The following is a 25,895-nucleotide window of genomic DNA, read 5'->3' on the forward strand; positions in this document are numbered from 1 at the left end:
AGATTCTACAAACCCTAATGCTGGTTTAGATGCTTTCAAATCTTGGGTAAAAAAGGGATTGAGTGTGTTAGAAGATCGGTTTCTCTGGATCTGTTAACCACGGTGGGGGACTGGAAAAACCCTCTGTGATATGCAGGGAAACCACCTTGGATGGAGTTGGCCAAATTATTTTACAAGCATTTAAGGTTGTGGCCATGGTCGCATCTTGTGGCAGTGAGTTCCATAAGGCAATTCTGGGATTGTTTTTTGTTTGTGAAGAAGCACGTTTCCTTTTCCCATCTTGAATCTGCTCCTCATCAAGGTAACCCCAAGTTCTAGCATTATGAGAGAGAGAGATTTTTAAAAATTCTCTATCTGCTTTCTTCACCCTACGCAGAATTTATCTGTTCAGTCCTCTACCCTGAAATAATCTTTTTTATCTTAACTGCAAAGCTCAAGTTGCAAAACCTTGGAAGCATGTGTCTGTCTTTTGAGAGCCAGTTTGGTGCAGTGGTTAAGTGTGCAGACTCTTATCCTGGAGAACCGGGTTTGATTCCCCACTCCTCCACTTGCACCTGCTGGAATGGCCTTGGGTCAGCCAAAGCTCTTGCAGAGTTGTCCTTGAAAAGGGAGCTTCTGTCAGAGCTCTCTCAAACCCACCTATTTCATGGGGTAGCTGTTATGGGGGGAGGACTATAAAGGAGATTATAGGCCGCTCTGAGACTCTGTACTTGAAAGGGCAGCTTCTGGGAGCACTCTCTCAGGGTGTCTGTTGTGGGGGAGGAAGGGAAAAGAGCTTATAGGCAGCTCTGAGACTCTGTCCGTGAAAGGGCAGCTTCTGGGAGAGCTCTCTCAGCCCCAACTACCTCACAGGCTGTCTGTTGTGGGGAGGAAGGGAAAGGAGATTGTAAGTCGCTTTGAGACTCTGATTCAGAGAGAAGGCGGGGTATAAATTTCTTCTTCTTCCACTTTTGTTCTTCTGCTTCTTCTTCCACTTCTTTTCCCATTTCTTCTTCTTCTTCTTCCACTTCTTTTCCCATTTCTTCTTTTTCTTCTTCCACTTCTTCTTCTTCCACTTCTTTTCCCATTTCTTCTTTTTCTTCTTCCACTTCTTCCTCCTCTTCTTCTTCTTCTACTCCTCCTGTCTTGTGGAATTGCGTTCTATAATCTAACACTACAACGTCCCATCAGTGGAGAACTTCCTTTTTTCCTGTCTCTGCTTCTAGGTTCTTGGCCAACACGTCCTTCCAAGGCCAGACGGGCCGGGTCTTTGTCCAGAAGACGTCTCGCATCCAGATGGAGCGCCGCTACAAGATCTGGAGCCTGCTGCGGGACTCGGTGGGCCAGCCCACGTGGGTGACGGTGGGCAGCTGGCAGGGGGGCGAGATGGAGGCTGAGGAGGGCACCTGGCCACAGCATCTGCAGCGCAAGCACCAGGCGGAGGGTGGCGGGTTCTCCCGCATGAAGCTGCGGGTGGTGACCCTGGTGGAACACCCATTCGTCTTCACCCGGGAGGTAGGCGGGGTTCCGCTCCATCCCTAAACTTCATTAAAGCTACAGCAGTGCAACCGCTGAGTTAGAACAGAAGAGAAGCCATGTTGGATCAGGCCAGTGGCCCATCCAGTCCAACACTCTGTGTCACACAGTGGCCAAAGAAACCAGGTGCCCTCAGGAGGTCCACCACTAGAGCCAGGACACTAGAAGCCCTCCCACTGTGCCCCCCCCAAGCACCAAGCATACAGAGCTTTGCTGCCCCAGACATAAGAACTTAAGAGAATCCATGTTGGATCAGGCCAGTGGCCTATCCAGTCCACCACTCTGTGTCACACAGTGGCCAAAAACACCAGGTGCCATAAGGAGGTCCATCAGTGGGGCCAGGACTCTAGAAGCCCTCCCATTGTGCCCCTCCCCCAAGCACCAAGAGTACAGAACATCACTTGACCCAGACAGAAGCCATGTTGGATCAGGCCAGTGGCCCATCCAGACCAACACTCTGTGTCACACAGTGGCCAAAAAACCCAGGTGCCATCAGGAGGTCTATCAGTGGGACCAGGACACTAGAAGCCCTCACACTGTGCCCCTTCCCCAAGCACCAAGAATACAGAGCATCACTGCCCCAGACATAAGAACATAAGAGAAGCCATGTTGGATCAGGCCAATGGCCCATCCAGTCCAACACTCTGTGTCACACAGTAGCGAAAGAAACCAGATGCCATCAGGATGTCCATCAGTGGGGCCAGGACACTAGAAGCCCTCCCACTGTGCCCCTCCCCCAAGCTCCAAGGATACAGAGCATCACTTGCCCCAGAGAGTTCCATCTATACCCTGTGGCTAATAGCCACTGATGGACCTCTGCTCCAGATGTTTCTCCAATCCCCTCTTGAAGCTGTCTATGCTTGTAGCCGCCATCACCCGCTGTGGCAGTGAATTCCATGGGTTAATGAGTTGCGCATGGTCAGCCGCTGATGCGTTGATGCGTCTTCCAGATCAGGGGAGGCCAAACTTGCTTAACGTAAGAGCCACATAGAATAAACGTCAGATGTTTGGGAGCCACAAGACGTGAATGTCAGATGTTTGGGAGCTGAAGGGAGGGAAGGAGAGAGGCAAATGGATTGCTGGGGGGAAGGGAGAGGTGGAATGAAAGCAACTTTAACTTTAAATGCGTTCCCCAAGTCGTTGGCTGGCTTGGCTTGGAGAAGTGATTTGAAGAGAGAAATGCCTTCTCCAAGCCAGCTGACGGGGCAGTGGAGAGCCACACAACATGTGTGAAAGAGCCTTATGTGGCTCCCGAGCCACAGTTTGGCCACCCCTGGTACAGATGCTCATATTGGCCTGTTGGTTCTTCTTGTTTCGCGTTTTATCCTGCACAACAATGCTGCTATGCAAGTAAAGATAAAGGTAGTCCCCTGTGCAAGCGCCGAGTTGTTACCAACCCAAAGGGTAGGCTACGCTAAAAGGAAGGGATTGGTCTGGGTTCCCTCAGCTTTGGGACAGAACCAGGTCCTGTTCCTCTGCTGTTGCCATGCTGTTTCTCATATGTTCATCTGCATATTTGTGTACACAGGATAACTTGAGGGCTAACAACTACGTTGCCAGTTTGGTGCAGTGGTTAAGTGTGCAGACTCGTATCTTGGAGAACTGGGTTTGATTCCCTACTCCTCCATTTGCAGCTGCTGGAATGGCCTTTGGTCAGCCATAGCTCTAGCAGAGTCGTCCTTGAAAGGGCAGCTGCTGGAAGAGCTCTCTCAGCCTCACCTGCCTTACAGGGTGTCTGTTGTGGGGAAAGAAGATAAAGAAGGTGGTGCGCCCCTCTGAGACTCTGTCCTTGAAAGGGCAGCTTCTGGGAGAGCTCTCTCAGCCTCACCTGCCTTACAGAGTGTCTGTTATGCGGGAGGAAGGGAAAGGAGATTGTAGACCGCTCTGAGATTCTGTGCTTGAAAGGGCAGCTTCCGGGAGAGCTCTCTCAGCCACACCCACCTCACAGAGTGTGTTGTGTGGGAGGAAGGGAATGGAGATTGTAGGCTATTCTGAGACTCTGTCCTTGAAAGGGCAGCTTCTGGGAGAGCTTACTCAGCCACACCCGCTTCACAGGGTGTCTGTTCTGTGGGAGGAAGGGGAAGGAGATTGTAGGCTGCTCTTAGACTCTTTCCTTGAAGGGGCAGCTTCTGGGAGAGCTCTCTCACCCCCACCTGCCTCATAAGGTGTCTGTTATGGGGGAGGAAGGGAAAGGAGATTGTAGGCTGCTCTGAGACTCTTTCCTTGAAAGGGCAGCTTCTGGGAGAGTTCTCTCAGCCCCACCTGCGTCACAGAGTGTCTGTTGTGTGGGAGGAAGGGAAAGGAGATTGTAGGCTGCTCAGAGACTCTGTCCTTGAAAAGGCAGCTTCTGGGAGAGCTCCTTTCCCTTCCACCCCCACAACAGACACCCTGTGAGCAAGTGGGACTGAGAGAGCTCTCCCAGAAGCTGCTCTTTCAAGGACAGAGTCTCAGAGCAGCCTACAATCTCCTTTCCCTTCCTCCCCCACAACAGACACCCTGTGAGGTGGGTAGGGCTGAGAGAGCTCTCCCAGAAGCTGCTCTTGCAAGGACAGAATCTCAGAACGGCCTACAATCTACTTTCCCTTCCTCCCCCACAACAGACACCTTGTGAGACTGACAAAGCTCTCCCAGAAGCTGCCCTTTCAAGGACAGAGGCTCAGAGCGGCCTACAATCTCCTTTCCCTTCCTCCTCTACAACAGACACCCTGTGAGCGGGTGGGGCTGAGAGAGCTCTCATAGAAGCTGCCCTTTCAAGGACAACCCCTGCGAGAGCTATGGCTGAACCAAGGCCATTCCAGCAGCTGCAATCGATGGAGTGGGGAATCAAACCCGGTTCTCCCAGATAAGTCCACATGCTTAACCAACTACCCCAAAATAAAGTGCACAACTGTATCATCCTGAAACCATTCCCGCCCCCACCCCCTTGCGCCAGTCCATGGAAAAATTGTCTTCCACAAAACCGGTCCCTGGTGCCAGAAAGGTTGGGGACCACTGTTCTAGCGGGAACTCCTTTGCATATTAGGCCACACACCCCCATGCTATAGCCAATCCTCCGAGAGCTTACAAGGCTGTTTTTTGTAAGCCCTTGGAGGATTGGCTACATCAGGGATGTGTGGCCTAATATGCAAAGAAGCTCCTGCTAGAGTTCCAGCCCTGGACAACCCTGTAAGGTAGGCCAGGCTCTGTGTTATTGTCTCGTCGTCTTTGGTGAGCTGAGTGGTGTGAAAAGAAGAAAAAAGAAACCGATGGAATCACAGTGCAGATTGCATGCTAAATACAAGGAACAATCACTGAGATATATAGGCTACTATGCTTTATTTCAGGGGTGGCCAACGGTAGCTCTCCAGATGTTTTTTTGCCTACAACTCCCATCGGCCCCAGCCATTGGCCATGCTGGCTGGGGCTGATGGGAGTTGTAGGCAAAAAACATCTGGAGAGCTACCGTTGACCACCCCTGCTAAACGGCATCAGAATTTCACAGTTATCATTGACATAAAGAAAAAAAAAAACAATAACCCTTAAAATAATCTTATATCACCCTTTTCAACATTCGTTAATTAACGAATGAAGAATGAAAACTTCTGAAGAAGTTGTAACGTGTTTTTAAAAGTTTTATTGGTTTCAAGGAATTGGGGATAGGGAGTAGGAAGGGATAGGAAATAAGATTACAAATTAGTCTTAGTCTGCATAAAAAATACTTTCAAGGAATACTAGTCTACATCTGCAATACTTTCTTAAAATACATAAATTGTCGCATATTATTATCTCTAAACTATGCATCATCAACATGTTAATATTTTATATTATAAATCTTTTTGTTAAAATATCTATGGAGATTGACAATTCCAATAAAGGCAATCTAGTAATACAGAGTACAGGAAAAAGGAGACATAAATTCACACGGAAGAATCTGTAACATGAAGCCAGTCTACAACATGAAGCCAGTTTGGTGTAGTGGTTAAGTGTGTGGACTCTTATCTGGGAGAACCGGGTTTGATTCCCCACTCCTCCACTTGCACCTGCTGGAACGGCCTTGGGTCAGCCATAGCTCTGGCAGAAGTTGTCCTTGAAAGGGCAGCTGCTGTGAGAGCCCTCTCAGCCCCACCCACCTCACAGGGTGTCTGTTGTGGGGGAGGAAGGGAAGGAGATTGTAGGTCACTCTGAGACTCTGTTCTTGAAAGGGCAGCTCCTGGGAGAGCCCTCTTAGCCCCACCCACCTCACAGGGTGTCTGTTGTGGAAGAAGGGAAAGGAGATTGTACACCACTCGGAGACTCTGTCCTTGAAAGTGCAGCTTCTGGGAGTGCCCTCTCCAGCCCCACCCACCTCACAGGGTGTTTGTTGTGGGGGAGGAAGGTAAAGGAGATTGTGAGCCGCTCTGAGACTCTTCGGAGTGGAGGGCGGGATATAAATCCAATATCTTCATCTACCTCACAGGGTGTCTGTTGTGGGGGAGGAAGGGAAAGGAGATTGTGAGCCGCTCTGAGACTCTTCGGAGTGGAGGGCGGGATATAAATCCAATATCTTCTTCTTCTTCTTCTTCTAATCACTCACCTTGTTTTATATTGTTTTATAATTACGTAAGGTCGAGCCCTATTGATAATGGTGATATAAGATTATTTTAAGGGTTGTTGTTGAACTTTTTTTAAAAAAAGATTTTTATTCCACTTAAAAACACATATCATTCGGGAGGAAACAGGCGGAGAAAATAAACGATAACACCTACATAGTAAAAGGAAGGATTGATATTTCCAGGGGCGGAATTCTAGCAGGAGCTCCTTTGCATATTAGGCCACACACCCCTGATGTAGCCAATCCTCCAAGAGCTAAGCTCTTGGAGGATTGGCTACATCAGGGATGTGTGGCCTAATATGCAAAGGAGCTCCTGCTAGAATTCCACCCCTGGATATTTCTCTAGGTTAACGATAATGGTGAAATTCAGATGTCGTCTTACCAAATAAAGCAGTGGTGGGGAAGGTCCAGTCCAAGGGCCGTTTATGGCCCTCGAGATCACTTGGTCTGGCCCTCAGGGATTGCCGAGCCGAGCTGAGCCACGTGGCAGCCTCTACAAAAAAAGCCCTGGACCTAGACATTTGCCTAGGGTGGCGGGCCAGGGGTGTGTTTGCCAAATTAGCCTCTCCTCACGTGACTTCAAATAGAAAAAACAATTATTTGCATTAATTTTGCTGGCCTGAATCATTTTCTCGCGGTGGAGCGCTGTTTTTTAAGCTGATAATTTTGTATGGCCCGCGAATGATGTTATAAATGTCCCAATGGCCCTTGGCAGGAAAAAGGTTCCCCGCTCCTGAAATAAAGTACAGTGACCTATATCTCACTGTGGTGTGAAAAGGTAGGGATATGAACCTACGTCTGGTCATGTTCTTAGCCCCCAGTAAACAATTGACAAAGTGCTCCCCTTTGAATATCTCCTGTGAATTTTCTTCTCCTCTGCGGTTCCTGTAGGTTGACGAAGAAGGAAACTGTCCGGCTGGGCAACTCTGTCTGGACCCTCGCACCAACGATTCGGCTGTCCTGGACACCCTCTTTGACGAGCTGAACTCTGAGAATGGGTCTGTGCCCATCGAGTACAAGAAATGTTGCTACGGTTACTGCATCGATCTTCTTGAGAAGCTGGCGGAGGACCTCCCCTTTGATTTTGACCTCTACATCGTGGGGGATGGGAAATATGGGGCGTGGAAGAACGGCCGTTGGACGGGGCTGGTAGGAGACCTATTGAGTGGCACAGCCCACATGGCCGTAACCTCTTTCAGCATCAACTCGGCCCGGAGCCAGGTGATAGACTTCACCAGCCCCTTCTTCTCCACCAGCTTAGGCATCCTCGTGAGGATCCGGGATACGGCATCGCCCATCGGGGCCTTCATGTGGCCGCTCCACTGGACGATGTGGGTGGGCATCTTTGTGGCGCTTCACATGACTGCCCTCTTCCTTACCCTCTACGAGTGGAAGAGCCCCTACGGGATGACCCCACACGGCCGTAACCGCATGAAGATCTTCTCGTATTCCTCGGCCCTCAACCTGTGCTACGCGATCCTCTTTGGGCGCACTGTCTCCAGCAAGACGCCCAAGTGCTGGACCGGTCGTTTCCTCATGAACCTCTGGGCAATCTTCTGCCTCCTGGTCCTCTCGAGCTATACGGCCAACCTAGCCGCGGTCATGGTGGGTGAGAAGACGTTTGAGGAGCTCTCGGGGATTCATGACCCCAAGGTCAGGACAGTAGAATTTCTGTGGTACTAGCCCCCTATCACCTGAGCTTCTCTTTCATTATCCATCCTTCCTAGGGAGCCAGTTTGGTGTAGTGATCAAGTGTGTGGACTCTTATCTGGGAGAACCGGGTTTGATTTCCCACTCCTCCACTTGCCTTGGGTCAGCCAGAGCTCTCACAGGAGTTGTCCGTGAAAGGACAGCTTCTGGGAGAGCTCTCTCAGCCCCACCCACCTCACAGGGTGTCTGTTGTGGGGGAAGGAGATAAAGGAGATTGTAAGCTGCTCTCGGACTCTGATTCAGAGAGAAGGGTGGGGTATAAATCTGCGGTTTTCTTCTTCTTCTCTTTCTTTATCCAACCTTCCTTCCAGAGTCTTCTCTGCCCTTCCTTGCCTCAGAACCCACTTTTTAGCTCTAATTATGCCATTGGGCTCTCAGTCTCTTACATGGACCCAACAGCCTTTGCAGCCATCGCTACAAAACTGTGTCCCCTCAGCCAAACCACTCTCGTTTCTCTGATGGGTCACACAGTACCCCTCAATGATGGGTTACTCACAGTTTCCCTTTCAGCAGCTACTTTCTTTGGGGGACATCCCAGGAGTTCATTTCTTTTGAAATGCAGTGTTTTATGAATACTGTTGACCACTAAAGAGACAAATAGGTGGGAAAGCTGCAGTACTGCAGTCCTAACCTCTGCTCATGACCTGAATTCGATCCTGGTGGAAGCTGGGTTCAAGTAGCCAGCTCCAGGTTGACTCAGCCTTCCATCCTTCTGAGGTCGGTCAAATGAGTCCCCAGCTTGCTGGGAGGGGGGGTGGGAGTGTAGAGGACTGGGGAAGGCAAGGGCAAACCACCCCGTTAAAAGTCTGCGTGAAAACGTCGTGATGCGATGTCACCCCAGAGTCGAAAACGACTGGTGCTTGCACAGGGGACTACCTTTACCTTTTTTTAATCAAATCAAGCCTGACCCCCCCCCTAGACGCTAAAATTACTCAATTGAGGCTATCAAACTTTAGTCACATGATGCAAAGACAAGAGTCACTGAAAAAAGGTGCTAAAGGTAGTGGAAGTTGAAGGCAGAAGGAAAAGAGGAAGACCACCCAACATGAGATGGTCTGCCTCAACAAAGGAAGCCACAGGGACCCTCAATTTGCAAGACCCTAGCAAGGCTGTGAACAGTAGGATGTTTCGGAGGTCATTAATTTACCATAAGTTAGAAGCAGGGGTGGAATTCTAGCAGGAGCTCCTTTGCATATTAGGCCACACACCCCTGATGTAGCCAATCCTCCCAAGAGCTTGTTGTTGTTGTTCAGTCGCAGAGTCGAGTCCGACTCTTTGCGACCCCGTGGACAAAGTCACGCCAGGCCCTCCTGTCTTCCACCATCCTCCGAAGTCTGCTCAAATTCGTGTTTGTTACAACAGTAACGCTGTCCAGCCATCTCCTCTTTTGCCGTCCCCTTCTTCTTTTGCCTTCTATCTTTCTCAGCATCAGGATCTTCTCCAGTGAGTGCTCCCTTCTCATTGGGTGGCCAAAGTATTTCAGCTTCAGCATCTGACCTTCCAGGGAACAGTCAGGGTTGATTTCCCTTAGGACTGACTGATTGGATCTTCTTGCAGTCCAAGGGACTCTCAAGAGTCTTCTCCAGGACCACAGCTCGAAAGCATCTATTCTTCTGCACTCAACCTTCCTTATGGTCCAGCTCTCACAGCCATACATTACTACTGGGAATAGCATCGCTTTGACTATACGGACTTTGGTTGGCAGGGTGATGTCTCTACTTTTTATTATACTGCCCAGGTTCGCCATAGCTGTCCTCCCAAGGAGCAAACGTCTTTTAATTTCATGGCTACAGTCACCATCTGCAGTGATCTTGGATCCCAGAAATATGAAGTCTGTCACTACTTCCATGTCTTCCCCTTCTATTTGCCAAGGAGTGATGGGGCCGGATGCCATGATCTTAGTTTTTTTGATGTTGAGTTTCAAGCCAACTTTTGTGCTCTCCTCTTTCACCCTCAACAAGAGGTTCTTAAGGTCCAAGAGCTTACAAGGCTCTTTTTTGTAAGCTCTTGGAGGATTGGCTACATCAGGGGGGGTGTGGCCTAATACGCAAAGGAGCTCCTGTTAGAATTCCACCCCTGGTTAGATGCAACTTGGCAGGACTTAATATATGTATACAGGAGCTCAGCTGGTGGTTGGGGGAGGCCGTGGGACTCCAATTCCTGTTTTTACCCCCCCTCCCCGCCATTATTCCTCCCCTTCCGTCTGTCCTTATTTATGTGTTCTTCATCTCCTTCACTCTCTTATAACCATAAATCTTGAAAGTATTTTCAGTGTAAGAGAAATTTCTTTGGGGAAAGATAAATGTAGCGATTCATCTATTCTCTGCAGCTGCACCATCCATCGCAGGGTTTCCGCTTTGGCACCGTCTGGGAAAGCAGCGCTGAGGAATATATCAAGAAGAGCTTTCCAGACATGCACGAGTACATGAGGCGACACAGTGTCCCTACCACACCTGCGGGGATAACCATGCTGAAGTAAATTTGGTTTGGCTGGGGTGGGGTGGAGAGGCCTTGAAGACGCAGGAGATATAACATTTTTAGAACAGCCAACTCTGTCTTGATTTATAAAGACAGATGTATTTTCAGGCAGCGAAATCAGCAACAAAGTCACTCTTGAATCATAAAGGCAGATGCAATGTTTTCAAGCAACGAGGATTTCTTTTTAAAAATTTTATTTTATATTGTTTAGTGTAAGGGTCCTCAACTTTTTAGAGCGTGAGGGTAATTTTGACAGGGATGGTGCGGACCACCCAAAATCTCTGCCACAGGAGGTGGAACCAAATCCGAAATGGCTGCCACAAGGGGTGGGGCCAAACCTGAAATGGCTGCCACAAGGGGTGGGGCCAAACTTGAAATGGCTGCCACAAGGGGTGGAACCAAACCCAAATTGGCTGCCACAGGAGGTTTGAACCAAACCTGAAATGGCTGCCACAAGGGGTGGAACTAAACCTGAAATGGCTACCACAAGGGGTGGAACCAAACCTGAAATGGCTGCCATAGGAGGTGAAACCAAAGCTGAAATACCTGCCACAAGGGGTGGAACCAAACCTGAAATGGCTGCCACAAGGGGTGGAACTAAACCTGAAATGGCTACCACAAGGGGTGGAACCAAACGTGAAATGGCTGCCATAGGAGGTGAAACCAAACCTGAAATAGCTGCCACAAGGGGTGGAACCAAACCCAAAATGGCTGCCACAGGAGGTAGAACCAAACCTGAAATGGCTGCCACAAGGGGCGGACCCAAACCCCAAATGGATGCCACAGGAGGTGGAACCAAACCTGAAATGGCTGCAATGGGAGGCTGAATTATTGCCTCCCTCGTACTTCCTTGGAGAAGGAAGGCCCAGGTCCTTGCCCCTTGCATAAAGGCAACCAATAAAAAGACCTGCTTTACAATAACCCCGCCCACTGTCTGAAAAGCTTGTTGTACACCAAGGGAAGTACTGGCTTACAGTCCACTGAGCTTCAGTACAGATTACACAATGTAAATCAGACAGTGAAGAGCATAATACATGCCATAAGCAGTGCTGCAGGACTGAGATTGCAGACATTTGAAACCAGGTTGTCGTCTGCACAAAGCGCAGGCATTAAAACCTGACATGGTAGACGATGCAGAACGGAACATGCTATTTCCGTCAGTAGAAGCACAGCATATTTTCCTGGAGCAATGCATTTTCTTGGAACGCCGCGTTCCCCAGTGCCGCGTCCCAAGTTGTGTAGCCGCTCTGATTAGGCACGGCCCACCTTAGCTGAGCTGCCAGGAAGCGACAAGACCACAGATTGGAGCTGTTGGCAGGGCCGGCCCGAGCCCTTCTGGCGCCCAAGGCAGCACAGCTTTGCCCCCGCCCCTGAGTCCCCGCCCCTGAGTCCCCGCCCCTGTTGCTTACTTACGAGTAGACCCGCCGCCACACCTCCTCGCAAGTGGACCCGCAAACCAGCGAGGAAGAGGCAAGCCTGGTGAGCAGAGGACGGGGAGGAGGTGGGATGGGCAGGAGGATGAAGGGAATCGGTGGGGAGGAAGCAGGGTGGGTGTGAGGACGAAGGGAATTGGCAGGAAGGAGGCAGGGCGGGCGAGCGGAGGACAAGAAGAGGCAAGCAAGGAGGAGGGGAATGGGGAAGAAGAGGCAAACTAGTGTTTTGTCTATGGCATGGGGAGGGGGGGGTTCCAAATTTGCCGCCCCACCCTGCCGGCGCCCTAGGCAACCACCTAGTTTGCTTCGTGGAAGGGCCGGCCACGGCTGTTGGACAGCCCCAGTTCAGCAAGGCATGTCCTCAGAGCCGTTGTAACTCGCCGTCTTCTCGCTCTCCCTGCCGGCAGAACCAACCCTCCCAAGCTGAACGCCTTCATCATGGACAAGTCTTTGTTGGACTACGAGGTCTCCATCGATTCCGACTGCAAACTGCTGACGGTGGGGAAGCCCTTTGCGATTGAAGGTATGGAAGGGGGCCCAGGGCAAATCCCGGGAGAGAACATCACGGGTTGGACGCAGGACCGTAGAAGGAAGCGAGGCGGCAGGGGCAGGGAGGAGACGTTTGGCTGTCGTTCACAGGAGCGTTATGTAGCAATGGACTTTTATTTTCCTTTGATATAGCCATATTTATTTTGGTCAGGTTAATTCCCCGCTCCCTTCATTCGGCTTCTCAAAGAACATTCTGGAACACGAGGAAGCCTGGGTCTCTCAGAGTGCGCGATTCGGTGCAGGGCCGACCCTGCCACGAGGCAAACTAGGCAATTGCCTAGAGCGCCGGCCTTCTGGGGCTACGGAAATGGACACCCCTCCCCCATGTGACTTGTGAGTCACGATGCTGCCTAGCCTGGCTGCCTCTCTGAGTCCCCCCCCCTCCCATGTGGGTCTCTTGGAGTCTCCAAGAGCCGCAGGCAGTGGGGCTTTCTCCCTGGAGTGCAAAAGCAGGAGAAGGATTCCAGGTGATTAACCCATGGGATTCACTGCCACAGGAGGTGGTGACGGCTGCCACCATAGCCAGCTTCAAGAGGGGATTGGATAAACATATAGAGCAGAGGTCCATCGGTAGCTATTAGCTGCAGGGCATAGATGGAACACAAAGCCCCGTGGCGCAGAGTGGTAAAGCTGCAGCACTGCAGTCCTAAGATCTGCTCACGACCTGAGTTGGATCCCAGTGGAAGCTGGGTTCAGGTAGCAGGCTCAAGGTTGACTCAGCCTTCCGTCCTTCTGAGGTCGGTAAAAGGAGTCCCCAGCTTGCTGGGGGGAAAGTGTAGGATGACTGGGGGAGGCAATGGCAAACCACCCCGTAAAAAGTCTGCCGTGAAAACGTTGTAAAAGCAACATCACCCCAGAGTCGGAAACGACTGGTGCTTGCACAGGGGACTACCTTGACCTTTTATAGGTGGAACTCTCTGTCTGGAGCAAGTGATGCTCTGTATTCTTGGTGCTTGGAGGGGGGGAACAGTGGGAGGACTTCTAGTGTCCTGGCTCCGCTGATGGACCTCCTGATGGCACCTGGTTTTTTGACCACTGTGTGGCACAGAGTGTTGGACTGGATGGGCCATTGGCCTGATCCAACATGGCTTCTCTTATGTTCTTATGTCTGGGGCAGTGATGCTCTGTATCCTTGGTGCTTGGGGGAGTAACGGGGGGGGAGGCGGGAATTCTAGTGTCCTGGCCCCACTGGTGGACCTCCTGATGGCACCTGGTTTTTTGGCCACTGTGTGACACAGAGTGTTGGATGGATGGGGCATTGGCCTGATCCAACATGGCTACTCTCTTGTTCTTATGTCCTGCCCCCCCCCCCACCGGTGCCTCTTGTAGACTCCAAGAGGTAGGGTTGCCAGGTTCAATTCAAGAAATATCTGGGGATGTTGGGGGTGGAGCCAGGAGACTTTGGGGGTGAAGCCAGGAGCAAGGTTATGACAAGTCCAAAGGAAGTTCTGGCCATCACATTTAAAGGGACCGCACACCTTTTAAATGCCTTCCCTCCATTGGAAATAATGAAGGATAGGGGCACCTTCTTTTGGGTCTTCTAGAATGGGACCCCCTGGTCCAATTGTTTTGAAACTTGGCGGGGGGGTGTTTTGAGGAGAGGCATCCGATGCTACACTGCAAATTTGGTGCCTCTACCTCAAACAACAGCCTCCCCAAAGCCTCAGATACCCACAGATCAATTCTCCACTATACTCTATGGGAGTCGGTCTCCAGAAGGAATAATGGAGCGGCCAGTGGACATTTCCCTTCCCCCTCTCACTTTCTGATAACCCTGAAGTGGAGGAGGGCCTCCAAACTGGGGCATTCCCTGCTCCCACCTGGGGATTGTACATGCACACAGGAAACTACCGCAGATGGATTGAGAGCCAGTTTGGTGTAGTGGTTAAGTGTGCAAATTTTTACCTGGGAGAACCGGGTTTGATTCCCCACTCCTCCACTTGCACCTGCTGGGATGGCCTTGGGTCAGCTATAGCTCTGGCAGAGGTTGTCCTTCAAACGGCAGCTTCTGGGAGAGCCCTCTCAGCCCCACCCGCCTCACAGGGTGTCTGTTGTGGGAGAGGAAGGGAAAGGAGATTGTAGGTCACTCTGAGACTCTGTCCTTCAAATGGCAGCTTCCGGGAGAGCTCTCTCATCCCCAGCTGCCTCACAAAGTGTCTGTTGTGGGGGAGGAAGGGAAAGGAGATTGTGAGCTGGTCTGAGACTCTGAAATTTGGAATGGCGGGTGGGATATAAATCCAATATCATCATCATCATCGAACAACACAAATCGCTGGTGAAAAAGTCTTAAAGACCACTTAAATCCTTTTGCTAACCAAATTCTATTATATTCATAGAACACATCAAAAGAGCACATTATGCTTCTCATATATTACATGCATCATTCATATCATTGCATTTGAGACAAACTCTTATCACGGTTCTTAAAGTTACAGTCCCGTGCCCTTGCGCTTAAGTGTGTCCTGCAGCAATCACTCCACGCTTTGAATATCCAACACTAAATCCAGTTGCCAACTTTTCTTCTCTGGTGGGCGATGTTGTCAGGTAGCTCTTGTAGACTGGAAAGTAGCTGTATACAGCTGCAAGTGCTACCTAACAACATCACCCACCAGAGAAGAAAAGTTGGCAACTGGATTTAGTGCTGGATATTCAGAGTGTGGAGTGATAACTGCAGGACACACTGAGTGCAAGCGCACGGGGACTGTAACTCTAAGAACTTGGATAAGAATCTATGCTTCAAATGTAATGATGTATTGTAGCATAGGAGAAGCATAATATGCCCTTTTGAGGTGTTCTGTGAGTATAATAGAATTTGAACAAAGGAGTAGACAAGTGCGCCTTTAAGACCAACTAAGTTTTATTCAGAATGGAAGCTTTCGTATGCTCTTAAGCAGACTTCATCAGACAAAATGGGAATGACGAGCAGCGATTCTTAATATAAGTGGGTAGTGTGGAATCGTGGGAATGTTTTTAGCAGATTAAAAGAATCACAAATAGGGATCTGTGTTTCTTAGCGTTAGGACAAAGCAGGGCTGAAAAAACACTGGAGGGTGATAAAAAGCAGACTGCTGTTGTGGGTGCGAAGTGCCATAAATCTCGGTAACGTTCTGGCTTTGTTAGTTTAAAATAGAGGACATGGTTTCTCAAGAGGTTATAACATCCGTTATTTTTTGCCATTAGAAAAAAAGGAAGACATTAAAATACAGCGGAGGATGGATTGGTTTATGCAATAAGACAAACATCGGAGATATTGGCTGCTTGTCTTATTGCATATGCCAACTCATCCTTCACTGTGTTCTAATGTCTTCCTTTTTTCTAATGGCAAACCATAACGGATGTTATAATCTCTTGAGAAACCATGCCCTCTATTTAAACCTAAGATTGCCTGGCAGCCAGAAGTTCTAGCTCTTTTTTAGCCTTAGGCACCATTAGGTGGCGAGCTAGACTTGCTTGTTTTCCTTAGATCAGAGGTGTCAAACTTGCGGCCTGGGGGCCAAATCAGGCCCCTGGAGGGCTCCTATCAGCCCCCCGAGCAACTGCCTCTTGTCTGCTTCCTTCTCCCTCTCTCTTGCTTCCTTCTGCAACACAACTTGCTTTGCAAGGCTTTCTCAATTGCATAGGAGCTACAGAGCAAAACCTCTATTTTCTCCATTGGCTGAGGCTCATTCCCCTCCTGGTCCCCTGGGGAAGGAAGGAAAGAGCCAGAGCTTCCTTTGCCCAGTTCCCTGGATCCCATGGGAGAAATACAAAGAAAGCATCTTTACGACCAATGAGCGCTAATGTTTTAAGCATGTTTTATTTTAAGTTTTTAAAAAATCTGTGTAGACTCCACCCCCCCCCCTCTCTCCAAAAAGGTTCACTTTCAACTCACTTCCCCCTGTATTGGAGCTTGTCCCAGAATGTAATATTGATAAGACGTCATGTCCGTTTTGAAGATTCTGTACAAAGAATGTTAAATGTTGAAGGAGGAAGAGTGTGAGGTTACCTTCCAGTGGAATGTTGTAAATCTTATGGGAGTTGTATAACCCCATTGTGGAATGAATGTAGAGCGCACCTTTGCTGGAAGAAAACTTCGAAGCAGGATAATTAGTCGGCCTCCTGTACATTGGAACCCTACTGATTATGTATTATGAATTATGTATTTTTGTAATATGGCAGCAGACAACTTCAACAGGAGCCAATTTTTAGGAACCGTCAGTGGCTCCTCTTCAGCTTTTACAATCGGTTAATTTATCCCTGCCGGGCCCCGAGAATTGCACTGTGTAGGCGCCATGCGCTTTCACGTTTCCTGGGTTTGTAACAGACCCGGGGAATGCAAAACTGGCTGGGCAGCGTCTGCGCTCCATGAAGCCCGCTTTCCATTGGGGGAGGCAGGCTCCGAGGAGCACACATGCTGTGCATGGGGTGGGGCGCCCCCCCCCCAGGCCTTGTGGCGCTCTAGGAAGCCACCTACTTGACCCATTCCCACACACCAGCCACGACCGTGGGACGGATCGAGCGAGGGACCTCTCAAGGAGGTCTGGCGGAGCAAAGAGGACTGTAGGATTTATGGATGAAGTGGGTGGCAGAGAAAACCCTTTTGGCCCCCTTTGCCGTCTTCTCTGATTGCTTCTTTCCCTGCCTTCCGGGCTGCCCTTGCCCGCTTGTCATCTGCGATGCTTTTTGATCTCCCGGCTTCTCATTAGCGCGGCAGCAAACAGGGGAGCTGAGCGGAATACCAATCGCTGCCACCCCCGGTGCCGGCTGTGTCGCCTGCCAATTTTGATACTAGAAAGGGGAGAGCTTGGCGACGCACGGGGAGAGAATGACAAGTCGGAGAATCCCATAGTCTGCCCACACAGGCCCAGCTGCAGATGGCAGCGGGGGTGGGGGGGAGATTTAGGAGGGTAAATGTTGAAAGAGCACCTGGGATTTCTTACCTATTTAACAGTTTGCATTAAATTTTTAGAAAGGTGAGCACAAGAACATCGCCTGCTGGATCAAATCAAAGCTTACAGTGGCAACGCAATGCAGGGGTGGGATTCTAACAGGAGCTGCTTTGCATATTAGGCCACACCCCTTGATGTAGCCAGTCCTCCTAGAGCTTTCAGAAAAGAGCCACTTTGGTGTAGTAGTGAAGTGTGTGGACTCTTATCTGGGAGAACCGGGTTTGATTCCCCACTTCTCCACTTGCACCTACTGGAATGGCCTTGGGTCAGCCATAGCTCTCATAGGAGTTGTCCTTGCAAGGGCAGCTGGTGTGAGAGCCCTCTCAGTCCCACTCACCTCACAGGCTGTCTGTTGTGGGGGAGGAAGGTAAAGGAGATTGTGAGCCGCTCTGAGGCTCTGAAATTCGGAGTGGAGGGCGGGATATAATCCAATATCATCATCTTCTTCTCTTGGAGCAGGTGTGTCAAACATGCAGCCCGGGGGGCCCCTGGAGGGCTCCTATCAGGCCCCCGAGCAGTTGGCTGTCATCTGCTTCCTTCTCCCTCTCTGCTTCCTTCTCCCTCTCTCCTGCTTCCTTCTCCCTCTCTCTTGCTTCCTTCTGCATCTCAGCTTGCTTTGCAAGGCTTGCTCAATCACACAGGAGCTACAGAGCAAAGCCTCTGTTTTCTCCATTGGCTGAGGCTCCTCCCCCTCCTGGTCTCCTGGGGAGGGAGGGAAAGAGCCAGAGCTTCCTTTGCCCAGTTCCCTGGATCCCCTGGGAGAAATACAAAGAATGCACCTTTAAGACCAACGAGTGCGAATGTTTTAAGCATGTTTTGTTTTACATTTTTTTTTTAAAAAAAAATCTTGAGTCGTGTTTGTCTGTGTCCTTTAAAAAGTTTCTATCTCTGCTACCTAATCTTAAATAGGTACACACATGTCCCAGCTCGACAAGGTCTCATTTATGTCAGATCCGGCCCCCATAACAGCCCTGTCTTAGAGGATCGGCTGCATCGGGGGTGTGGCCTAATAGGCAAAGGAGCTCCTGCTAGAATCCCACCCCTGACGAAATGCGTATTTTTCGGACCATAAGACGCACTTTTCCCCCCAAAAAAAGTTGGGGGGAAAGTGTGTGCGTCTTATGTAGCGGAGGTACATACCTTCCGGGGGGGGGGGCGATCCGCTCCCTCCGCCCTCCGATCCCGGCGCTTGCTTTAAGCATCACAGCTGGAGCCAGGCACACAGGCAAGCAGGAAGCACGCTGCCCCCTCCGCAGCCGGCGCTCGCAAAGCGCTGGGTTTGCGGTGGGGCCACGTGGAGCGATCCCAGCGCTTGCTGGAAGAAGATGGAGCCGGGCAGGGAGGCGCGGGGGAAGCGCCGGATCGGAGGCAGAGGCAGCGGATCGCCCCCCAGGAGGAAGGTGCGTCCTATCGTCCGGAGCGCCTTATGGTGCGAAAAATACGGTAACTTCCAGGTATAGGGGCAGAATGTTGGAGCGGCAGTTATTGAGCGGGTAGTTGGGGGCGTCTCTTGCCCTTATACATCTAGTTTGGGCAGCTGCCTGAAAGCCTCTTGCTGGCTGTTATTGGAAGCAGAACACTGGGTTACTCTGCCACTAGGCAAACTAGGCGATCGTCTATGGCGCCGGCCTTCTGGGGGTGCCAAATTGGATGTTCCCCATGTGACTCTGTGACATTATCAGTGGGGGGGGGGTGCCAGAAGTTACCCTTGCCTAGGGGGCCAGACAGTCTAGGGCAGCCCCGGATACAGCAAAGGTCTCAGGAGAGCCAGTTTGGTGTCGTGGTGAAGTTTGCGGACTCTTATCTGGGAGATCCGGGTTTGATTCCCCACTCCTCCACTTGCAGCTGCTGATGTGACCTTGGGTCAGCCACAAGTTCTCTCAAGGCTGTTCTGCTCAAGAGCAGTTCTGGGAGAGCTCTCTCAGCCCCACTCACCTTACAGGGTGTCTGTTGTGGGGAGGGGAAGGGAAAGGAGATTGTAGGCTGCTCTGAGACTCTGTCCTTGAAAGGGCAGCTTCTGGGAGAGCTCTCTCAGCCCCACCTACCTCACAGGGTGTCTGTTGTGGGGGAGGAAGGGAAAGGAGAATGTAGGCCACTCTGAGACTCTGTCCTTGAAAGGGCAGCTTCTGGGAGAACTCTCTCAGCCCCACCTACCTCACAGGATGTCTGTTGTGGGGAGGGGAAGGGAAAGGAGATTGTAGGACGCTCTGAGACTCTGTTCTTGAAAGGGCAGCTTCTGGGATAACTCTCTCAGCCCCACCCACCTCACAGGGTGTCTGTTGTGGGGGAGGAAGGGAAAGGAGATTGTAGGCCGCTCTGAGCCTCTGTCCTTGAAAGGGCAGCTTCTGGGAGAGCTCTCTCAGCCCCACACGCCTCACAGGGTGTCTGTTGTGGGGGAGGAAGGGAAAGGAGATTGTAGGCCGCTCTGAGCCTCTGTCCTTGAAAGGGCAGCTTCTGGGAGAGCTCTCTCAGCCCCACACGCCTCACAGGGTGTCTGTTGTGGGGGAGGAAGGGAAAGGAGATTGTAGGCCGCTCTTAAACTCTGTCCTTGAAAGGGCAGCTTCTGGGAGAGCTCTCTCAGCCCCACCTGCCTCACAGGGTGTCTGTCGTGGGGAGGGGAAGGGAGAGGAGATTTGTAAGCCGCTCTGAGACTCCTTTGGCTATCGAAGTGTGGGGTATAAATCCAATCTCTTCTTCTTCCTAGAATGGCAACTGGTCTTCAGCAATGGCCAGGTAGTTCAAACGGGACTTGAAGGCCTTCCCTTGTTGCTCCCACCCCCTTGTCACTCTACTCTTCTGCCATGGCTAATAGCTGGCATTAAGCCTCCTTTTCCTCAATGGGTTTTTATATTGTGGAGATAAAATGGAGGAGAGGAGAATGATTTAAGCTGTTTTGGGCCCTGCTATGATCCTAGGCCTAGTGCAGCCTACAGACTCCAGGGAAGCCTGTATTAGAGTAGTAACCAGGCCTACATTTCCCAGGATCCCTTCTGTCCCTCTGATTGGGTGGGGAGAAGTTTAGGAGGGAAAACTTGCCCCGTGAAGAACAGAGGGGTGGGACCTGGGAGGAAACAAATAAAAGGACTAGCTAGAGAGGGGGGGTTGTTCTCTCTGGAAAGCCTGCAGTCAGGAAAGTTCTCTCTGGAAAGGCCAGGCTGCAGAGAGGGCTGCAGTCATGAGAGCTCCCTCATCCAAAGAGTGGTGAGTCTGTCGGAATTAGAGGTAGGGAACACATAGTCTCATCAGGGCTTTTCTTTTCTTTGCACCATATTTACTGCCCCCCCCCCCACTGTTGCACTAATAATTAAAAACCACTTGTTGTTTTGAGCACTCACAAGAAACTTATTATTGTTATACTGCTTGGGTCCTCATGTCTCTTCAGTCACAGCTAGAAGGCGTTAGCTGAGAAGGAAGAGAGGGATTGGGTGGAGGCAGACATTATACAAACCTAAGGGAACCTGGATCGTCTCCAATGCAAGAAGGATGGGTTTAGGGGAAGTAAGTTCTATGCAGGGTCTAGCACACTGAACTACCTGCTGGACTGTAACAGCGGCAGCCTGGACGACGACTCTCCAGAACCTGCTTTTGGCTCTAGTGTTGGCACTCTGCTCATGCTCAGAAACACTGGTTCTAGTGAGTCTCCTGAACCCACACTAACGATTTCTTTACTGCTCACCGTATGATTACTATTCGCCTGAGGTTTCTAGACCCGATTCTACTCAATGTGACAAGTTGCTCAGATGCTGCCAAGGTCTGCCGTCTTCTGAATGACTTGTCATCTGAAATAACTGAAAAAGGTTGCTTTATTCTTGAGTCTAGTAATCAAGGATCGATTGTCCAATGCATAGCTGTATATGACTGGTTCATTTTGTGATTTCTGGATCTCTTTTTTGCTTTATTTACAATTTGATATATGCCAATAAAGGCATGTGCTTGTTTGTGTTTGGGATTTAACATAACCTCTACTGATGTAGTTCTCTCTCTCTCTCTCTCTGTCTCTCTCTGTCTGTTTTTGTCTCTCTCTGTTTTTGTCTCTCTCTGTTTCTGTCTCTCTCTGTCTCTGCCTCTCTCTGTCTCTCTGTTTCTGTCTCTCTATCTCTGTCTCTCTGTTTCTGTCTCTCTGTTTGTCTCTCTGTTTGTGTCTCTCTCTCTGTTTCTATCACTCCCTCTCTCTCTGTTTCTGTCTCTCTCTGTCCCTGTCTCTCTGTCTCTGTCTCTCTCTGTTTCTTTCTCTCTGTTTCTGTCACTCTCTGTCTCTGTCTCTCTCCATCTCTGTTTCTGTTTCTGTCTTTCTCTGTTTCTGTCACTCTGTTTCTGTCTCTCTCTGTTTCTGTCACTCTCTGTTTCTGTCTCTGTTTCTGTCTCTCTCTGTCTCTGTCTCTCTGTTTGTCACTCTGTCACTCTCTGTCTCTATCTTTCCCCCCTCCACCCACCTGGCATATCTGTGCGTTCTCCTCCAGGCTATGGCATCGGCCTGCCCCAGAACTCGCCTCTGACTTCCAATATCTCTGAGTTCATCAGCCGATACAAGTCGGCCGGCTTCATGGACCTGCTGCATGACAAGTGGTACAAGATGGTGCCCTGCGGGAAGCGGGTCTTTGCCGTCACAGAGGTACTGTGGCCTTCCTGGCTGTACTACACACAATGCCAGGCAATAATTGTTATTATTAGGCGGTCGACCTCCGCTGAAGTGAAGCCACCAGCTTCTTGACCCCCTCACAGGGGGGCATCGTGAGGGAGCCGCCCGGACAAGCCGTCACTGGATGGGGGAGAAGTCGTGCCCCGGATCAAAGTGTCAGGATGGGGAGTCAGAAGAAGTTATGGGGCAAAGGGGAACACAAGCAAAGCATCTGAAGTTGTTTTTAACGTTGCAAGCCGCCCAGAGCCTGCTTGCAGGATAGGACAGGGTATAAATTGAAAAATTAAATTAAATGAAATTAAAGCTGGAGTGTTGAACTAATTTGTTATGAGGGCTGCATCTGACATAAATACGACCTTGTCGGTGCCAAGCATCGATATTGCTCAATAATCAGTCTTTTGTTATTGAATCAAAAGTTGCTTTATTGTAGAAACTCCATAGCTTTGCCAAGGACGGAATCCTTGGAAGTAATGACATGTACAGACTCACATAGTTACTTTATAGGATAGCTTCAAAGGATAACATACAGATGCAATTTGAGTCACGGGTTCAAAGGCTACTACATAGTATCTCTTTTATTACTAAGGAATGTAAGTTAATAAAAACATCTCCCCTTCTCACACTTTCTCTGAGAGCAGATAAGACCTGGCTGTGTGAATCTGGGGGAGAGGCACATCGCGCTGTTACCAGCCAGGCTAACATAAACATCCTTGGGCCAGATGGATTTATTACTTGCCCAAAGGTTGTAAATGAGGGGGGAGCAGGAGAGGTTAGTGTTCTGCTCTTTGTCTTATGGACCATCATGGCACACAGAAATATGCATGCTTGACAGTTGGGCCAGGCCATGTGTATCATAAAATGTCATGCCAGGTAGCAGAGATATAAACTTTATAAAGGACCCAGACAAACAAATATTTTTAAAAAATGCTTAAAACTGTGGCATTCGGTGGTGTTAAAAGTGCTTTCTTTGCATTTTCTCCCATGGGATCCAGGGAACTGGGCAAAGGAAGCTCTGGCTCTTTCCTTCCTTCCCCAGGGGACCAGGAGGGGGAGGAGCCTCCACTAATAGAAGGAAGAGAGGCTTGGCTCAGTTGCTCTGCTGTGCAATTGAGAGAGCCTGGCAAAGCAAGCTATTCCTCCTCCCTTCCTCCCCAAGGGAGGAGCCTCAGCCAGCAGAGAAAATAAGAGGTTTTGCTCTGTTGCTCCTGTGCGATTGAGCAAGCCTGGCAAAGTAAGCTGTGATGCAGAACGAAGCAAGAGAGAGAGAAAAGGAAAAGATAACAGCCAATTGCTCAGGAGCCTGATAGGAGCTGTCCGAGGGCCTGATTTGGCCCCTGTGCCATATGTTTGACACCCCTGATCTAAAGGGCCAGAAGCCAATCCTTGGCAGTGGTTGGTTTCAGAAGATGGTGGGTTTGAGGGGAGGGCAGGAGGTGGGTCTCAGCAGACCCCATGAGAGAGAACTTCGGGCATAAACGACAGCAGCCACTTTCCCCAATCCCTACAGCCAGGGGTCATTTTGGAGAAAAATAGGTAGCGGAGCTCGTTAGCGTATCCCCCCCAGCCAAAAGCAACCCGATGCAAGAAAGGAGAGCCCCGGACAACGAGGCCTGCTTGGGCTGGCTAGAGATCCAGGCAGCCCAAGCAGGCCTCGCTCGCCTGGGGCTCTCCTGGGCCAGCAAGCCTTCCAAAATCACATAAGACGTGGAGAAAGGGTGGTGTGGGCTTCTCCAGGGGTCCATGAGGGTTTCTGGGGGCGCGGCAAAGCCCCTGGTGGCTGGCTGGCTGCCCGCTCTCCTCACCCAGGGATTGTTATGCAGCTGCACCTCCGATTCAACGGACAAGGTAGATGGGGAGGAGGGGGGACGTCAGAAAGGTTCAGGAGCTGTGCCTCCTATGAGCTCCGGCTGAATCTGACGCCTGCCTACAGGCCATAGTAATTTGGTACTTTCCCCTCTTCCTGCCTAGACCCTACAGATGGGAATCTACCACTTCTCCGGCCTCTTCGTTCTGCTTTGTATCGGGCTCTGCGGCTCACTGCTCACCTCCTTGGGGGAGCACATCTTTTTCCGCCTCATCTTACCCCGCATCCGGCGCAAGAAGAAGTTCAACTACTGGCTCCATACCAGCCAGGTAAGATCTGCTGGTGGGGCTCCCGTCACTCACATAACTCTACACTAGAGATGTTCAAATCAATCCTGGGGGTTTTACTTTCTTTCTTTTTTTAAACAAAATGCAAAATTCAGCTAACATGTTTTCTAAGCCTCATCTTTAAAACGGAATGCAATTCCCAGTTTGGTGTAGCGGTTAAGTGTTTGGACGCTTATCTGGGAAAACCCGCTTTGATTCCCCACTCCTCCACTTGCAGCTGCTGGAATGGCCTTGGGTCAGCCATAGCTCTGGCAGAGCTGTCCTTGAAAGGGCAGCTGCTGTGAGAGCCCTCTCAGCCCCACCCACCTCACAGGGTGTCTGTTGTGGGGGAGGAAGGGAAAAAAGATTGTAGGCCTCTCCGAGACTCTGTCCTTGAAAGGGCAGCTGCTGTGAGAGCCCTCTCAGCCCCACCCACCTCACAGGGTGTCTGTTGTGGGGGGGGAAGGGAAAGGAGATTGTAGGCCACTCTGAAACTGTTCTTGAAAGGGCAGCTTCTGGGAGAGCCCTCTCAGCCCCACCCACTTCACAGAGTGTCTGTTGTGAGGGAGGAAGGGAAAGGAGATTGTAGGCCACTCTGAGACTCTGTCCTTGAAAGGGCAGCTTCTGGGAGAGCTCTCTCAGCCCCATCCACCTCACAGGGTGTCTGTTGTGGGGGAGGAAGGGAAAAAAGATTGTAGGCCTCTCTGAGACTCTGTCCTTGAAAGGGCAGCTTCTGGGAGAGCTCTCTCAGCCCCACCCACCTCCCAGGGTGTCTGTTGTGGGGGAGGAAGGGAAAGGAGATTGTAGGCCGCTCTGAGACTCTGTCCTTGAAAGGGCAGCTTCTGGGAGAGCTCTCTCAGCCCCACCCACCTCCCAGGGTGTCTGTTGTGGGGGAGGAAGGGAAAGGAGATTGTAGGCCACTCTGAGACTCTGTCCTTGAAAGGGCAGCTTCTGGGAGTTCTCAGCCCCACCCACCTCACAGGGTGTCTGTTGTGGGGGAGGAAGGGAAAGGAGATTGTGAACAGCTCTGAGACTCTGTCCTTGAAAGGGCAGCTGCTGTGAGAGCCCTCTCAGCCCCACCCACCTCACAGGGTGTCTGTTGTGGGGGAGGAAGGGAAAGGAGATTGTAGGCCGCTCTGAGTCTCTTGAGTGGAGGGCGGAATATAAATCCAATGTCGTCTTCTTCTTAGAGGGTGTATTGGTAACACATGCAATTTGCATGCGCTCAGAGACTTTTCTTTGCAATACCTGATTCCAAACCCTGCCTTCTTCTTTTTTTTAAATATATGCATATACCAGAAAATACACCGGGCTCTAAATATGAGTTTGGAAGAGCAGAGGATCAAGAGACTAAATCTGGAGAAAAAGTAAGTTATACTTATGTTGCATTTGGCGGGCTACAGCCAGCTTGCTGAGTTGGCCTTTTTGCTGCTCTTCTTGCAATAAGATCTTGAAGCGCACATGCATTTATTTATGTCGCCAAAATTAACCTGCTGGCAATGACGATGTGACGGAGAGGATTGCTTTTCAGGAAGGGGGAGAATATAAATATTCATCATCATCATTATCAGCAGCAGCAGTCTTTATTGGCATAAAAGAAATCAGTTATCCAGAGTAAAAGACTTACCAAGTTATACAGAATAAAAATGACCCATGAAATGTAAAAGGTACAGTTAAAATTGAGAAACATCGTTACCGATTAAAACTATGGTTACAAAATCCTTTGGCATATCATAATGGCCACTTGGCTACTGTTTCAGTGTCTTTCGGGAGAAACTGCTCAGGAGTCTACAGACATTCATTGCATCCTAACAGTCTCCTGATTTCTCTAAAATGGGACGCAGGAGTGAGTTACGAAGCTGTGAATACAGCAAGGAAAGGGAAGGTCCCCTGCGCAAGCACCAGTCGTTTCCGACTCTGGGGTGATGCTGCTTTCACAACGT

General features: G+C 50.3%; 1 protein-coding gene across 1 annotated transcript in view; it reads left to right on the top strand.

Moving 5' to 3' along the window:
* Positions 1-25,895, top strand: part of GRIN3B (glutamate ionotropic receptor NMDA type subunit 3B) — a 102,442-nt gene that overhangs the window by 70,064 nt on the left and 6,483 nt on the right. Inside the window, exons 3-9 of the mRNA XM_060233135.1 lie at positions 1,206-1,494; positions 6,977-7,738; positions 10,125-10,270; positions 12,114-12,229; positions 21,644-21,795; positions 23,791-23,955; positions 25,252-25,319. Of these exons, the coding sequence (XP_060089118.1) occupies positions 1,206-1,494; positions 6,977-7,738; positions 10,125-10,270; positions 12,114-12,229; positions 21,644-21,795; positions 23,791-23,955; positions 25,252-25,319 (1,698 nt within the window). The remainder of the gene's footprint in view (positions 1-1,205; positions 1,495-6,976; positions 7,739-10,124; positions 10,271-12,113; positions 12,230-21,643; positions 21,796-23,790; positions 23,956-25,251; positions 25,320-25,895) is intronic.

This window comes from Heteronotia binoei, chromosome 2 (assembly GCF_032191835.1).
Source record: "Heteronotia binoei isolate CCM8104 ecotype False Entrance Well chromosome 2, APGP_CSIRO_Hbin_v1, whole genome shotgun sequence".
Classification (NCBI taxonomy): Eukaryota; Metazoa; Chordata; class Lepidosauria; order Squamata; family Gekkonidae; genus Heteronotia; species Heteronotia binoei.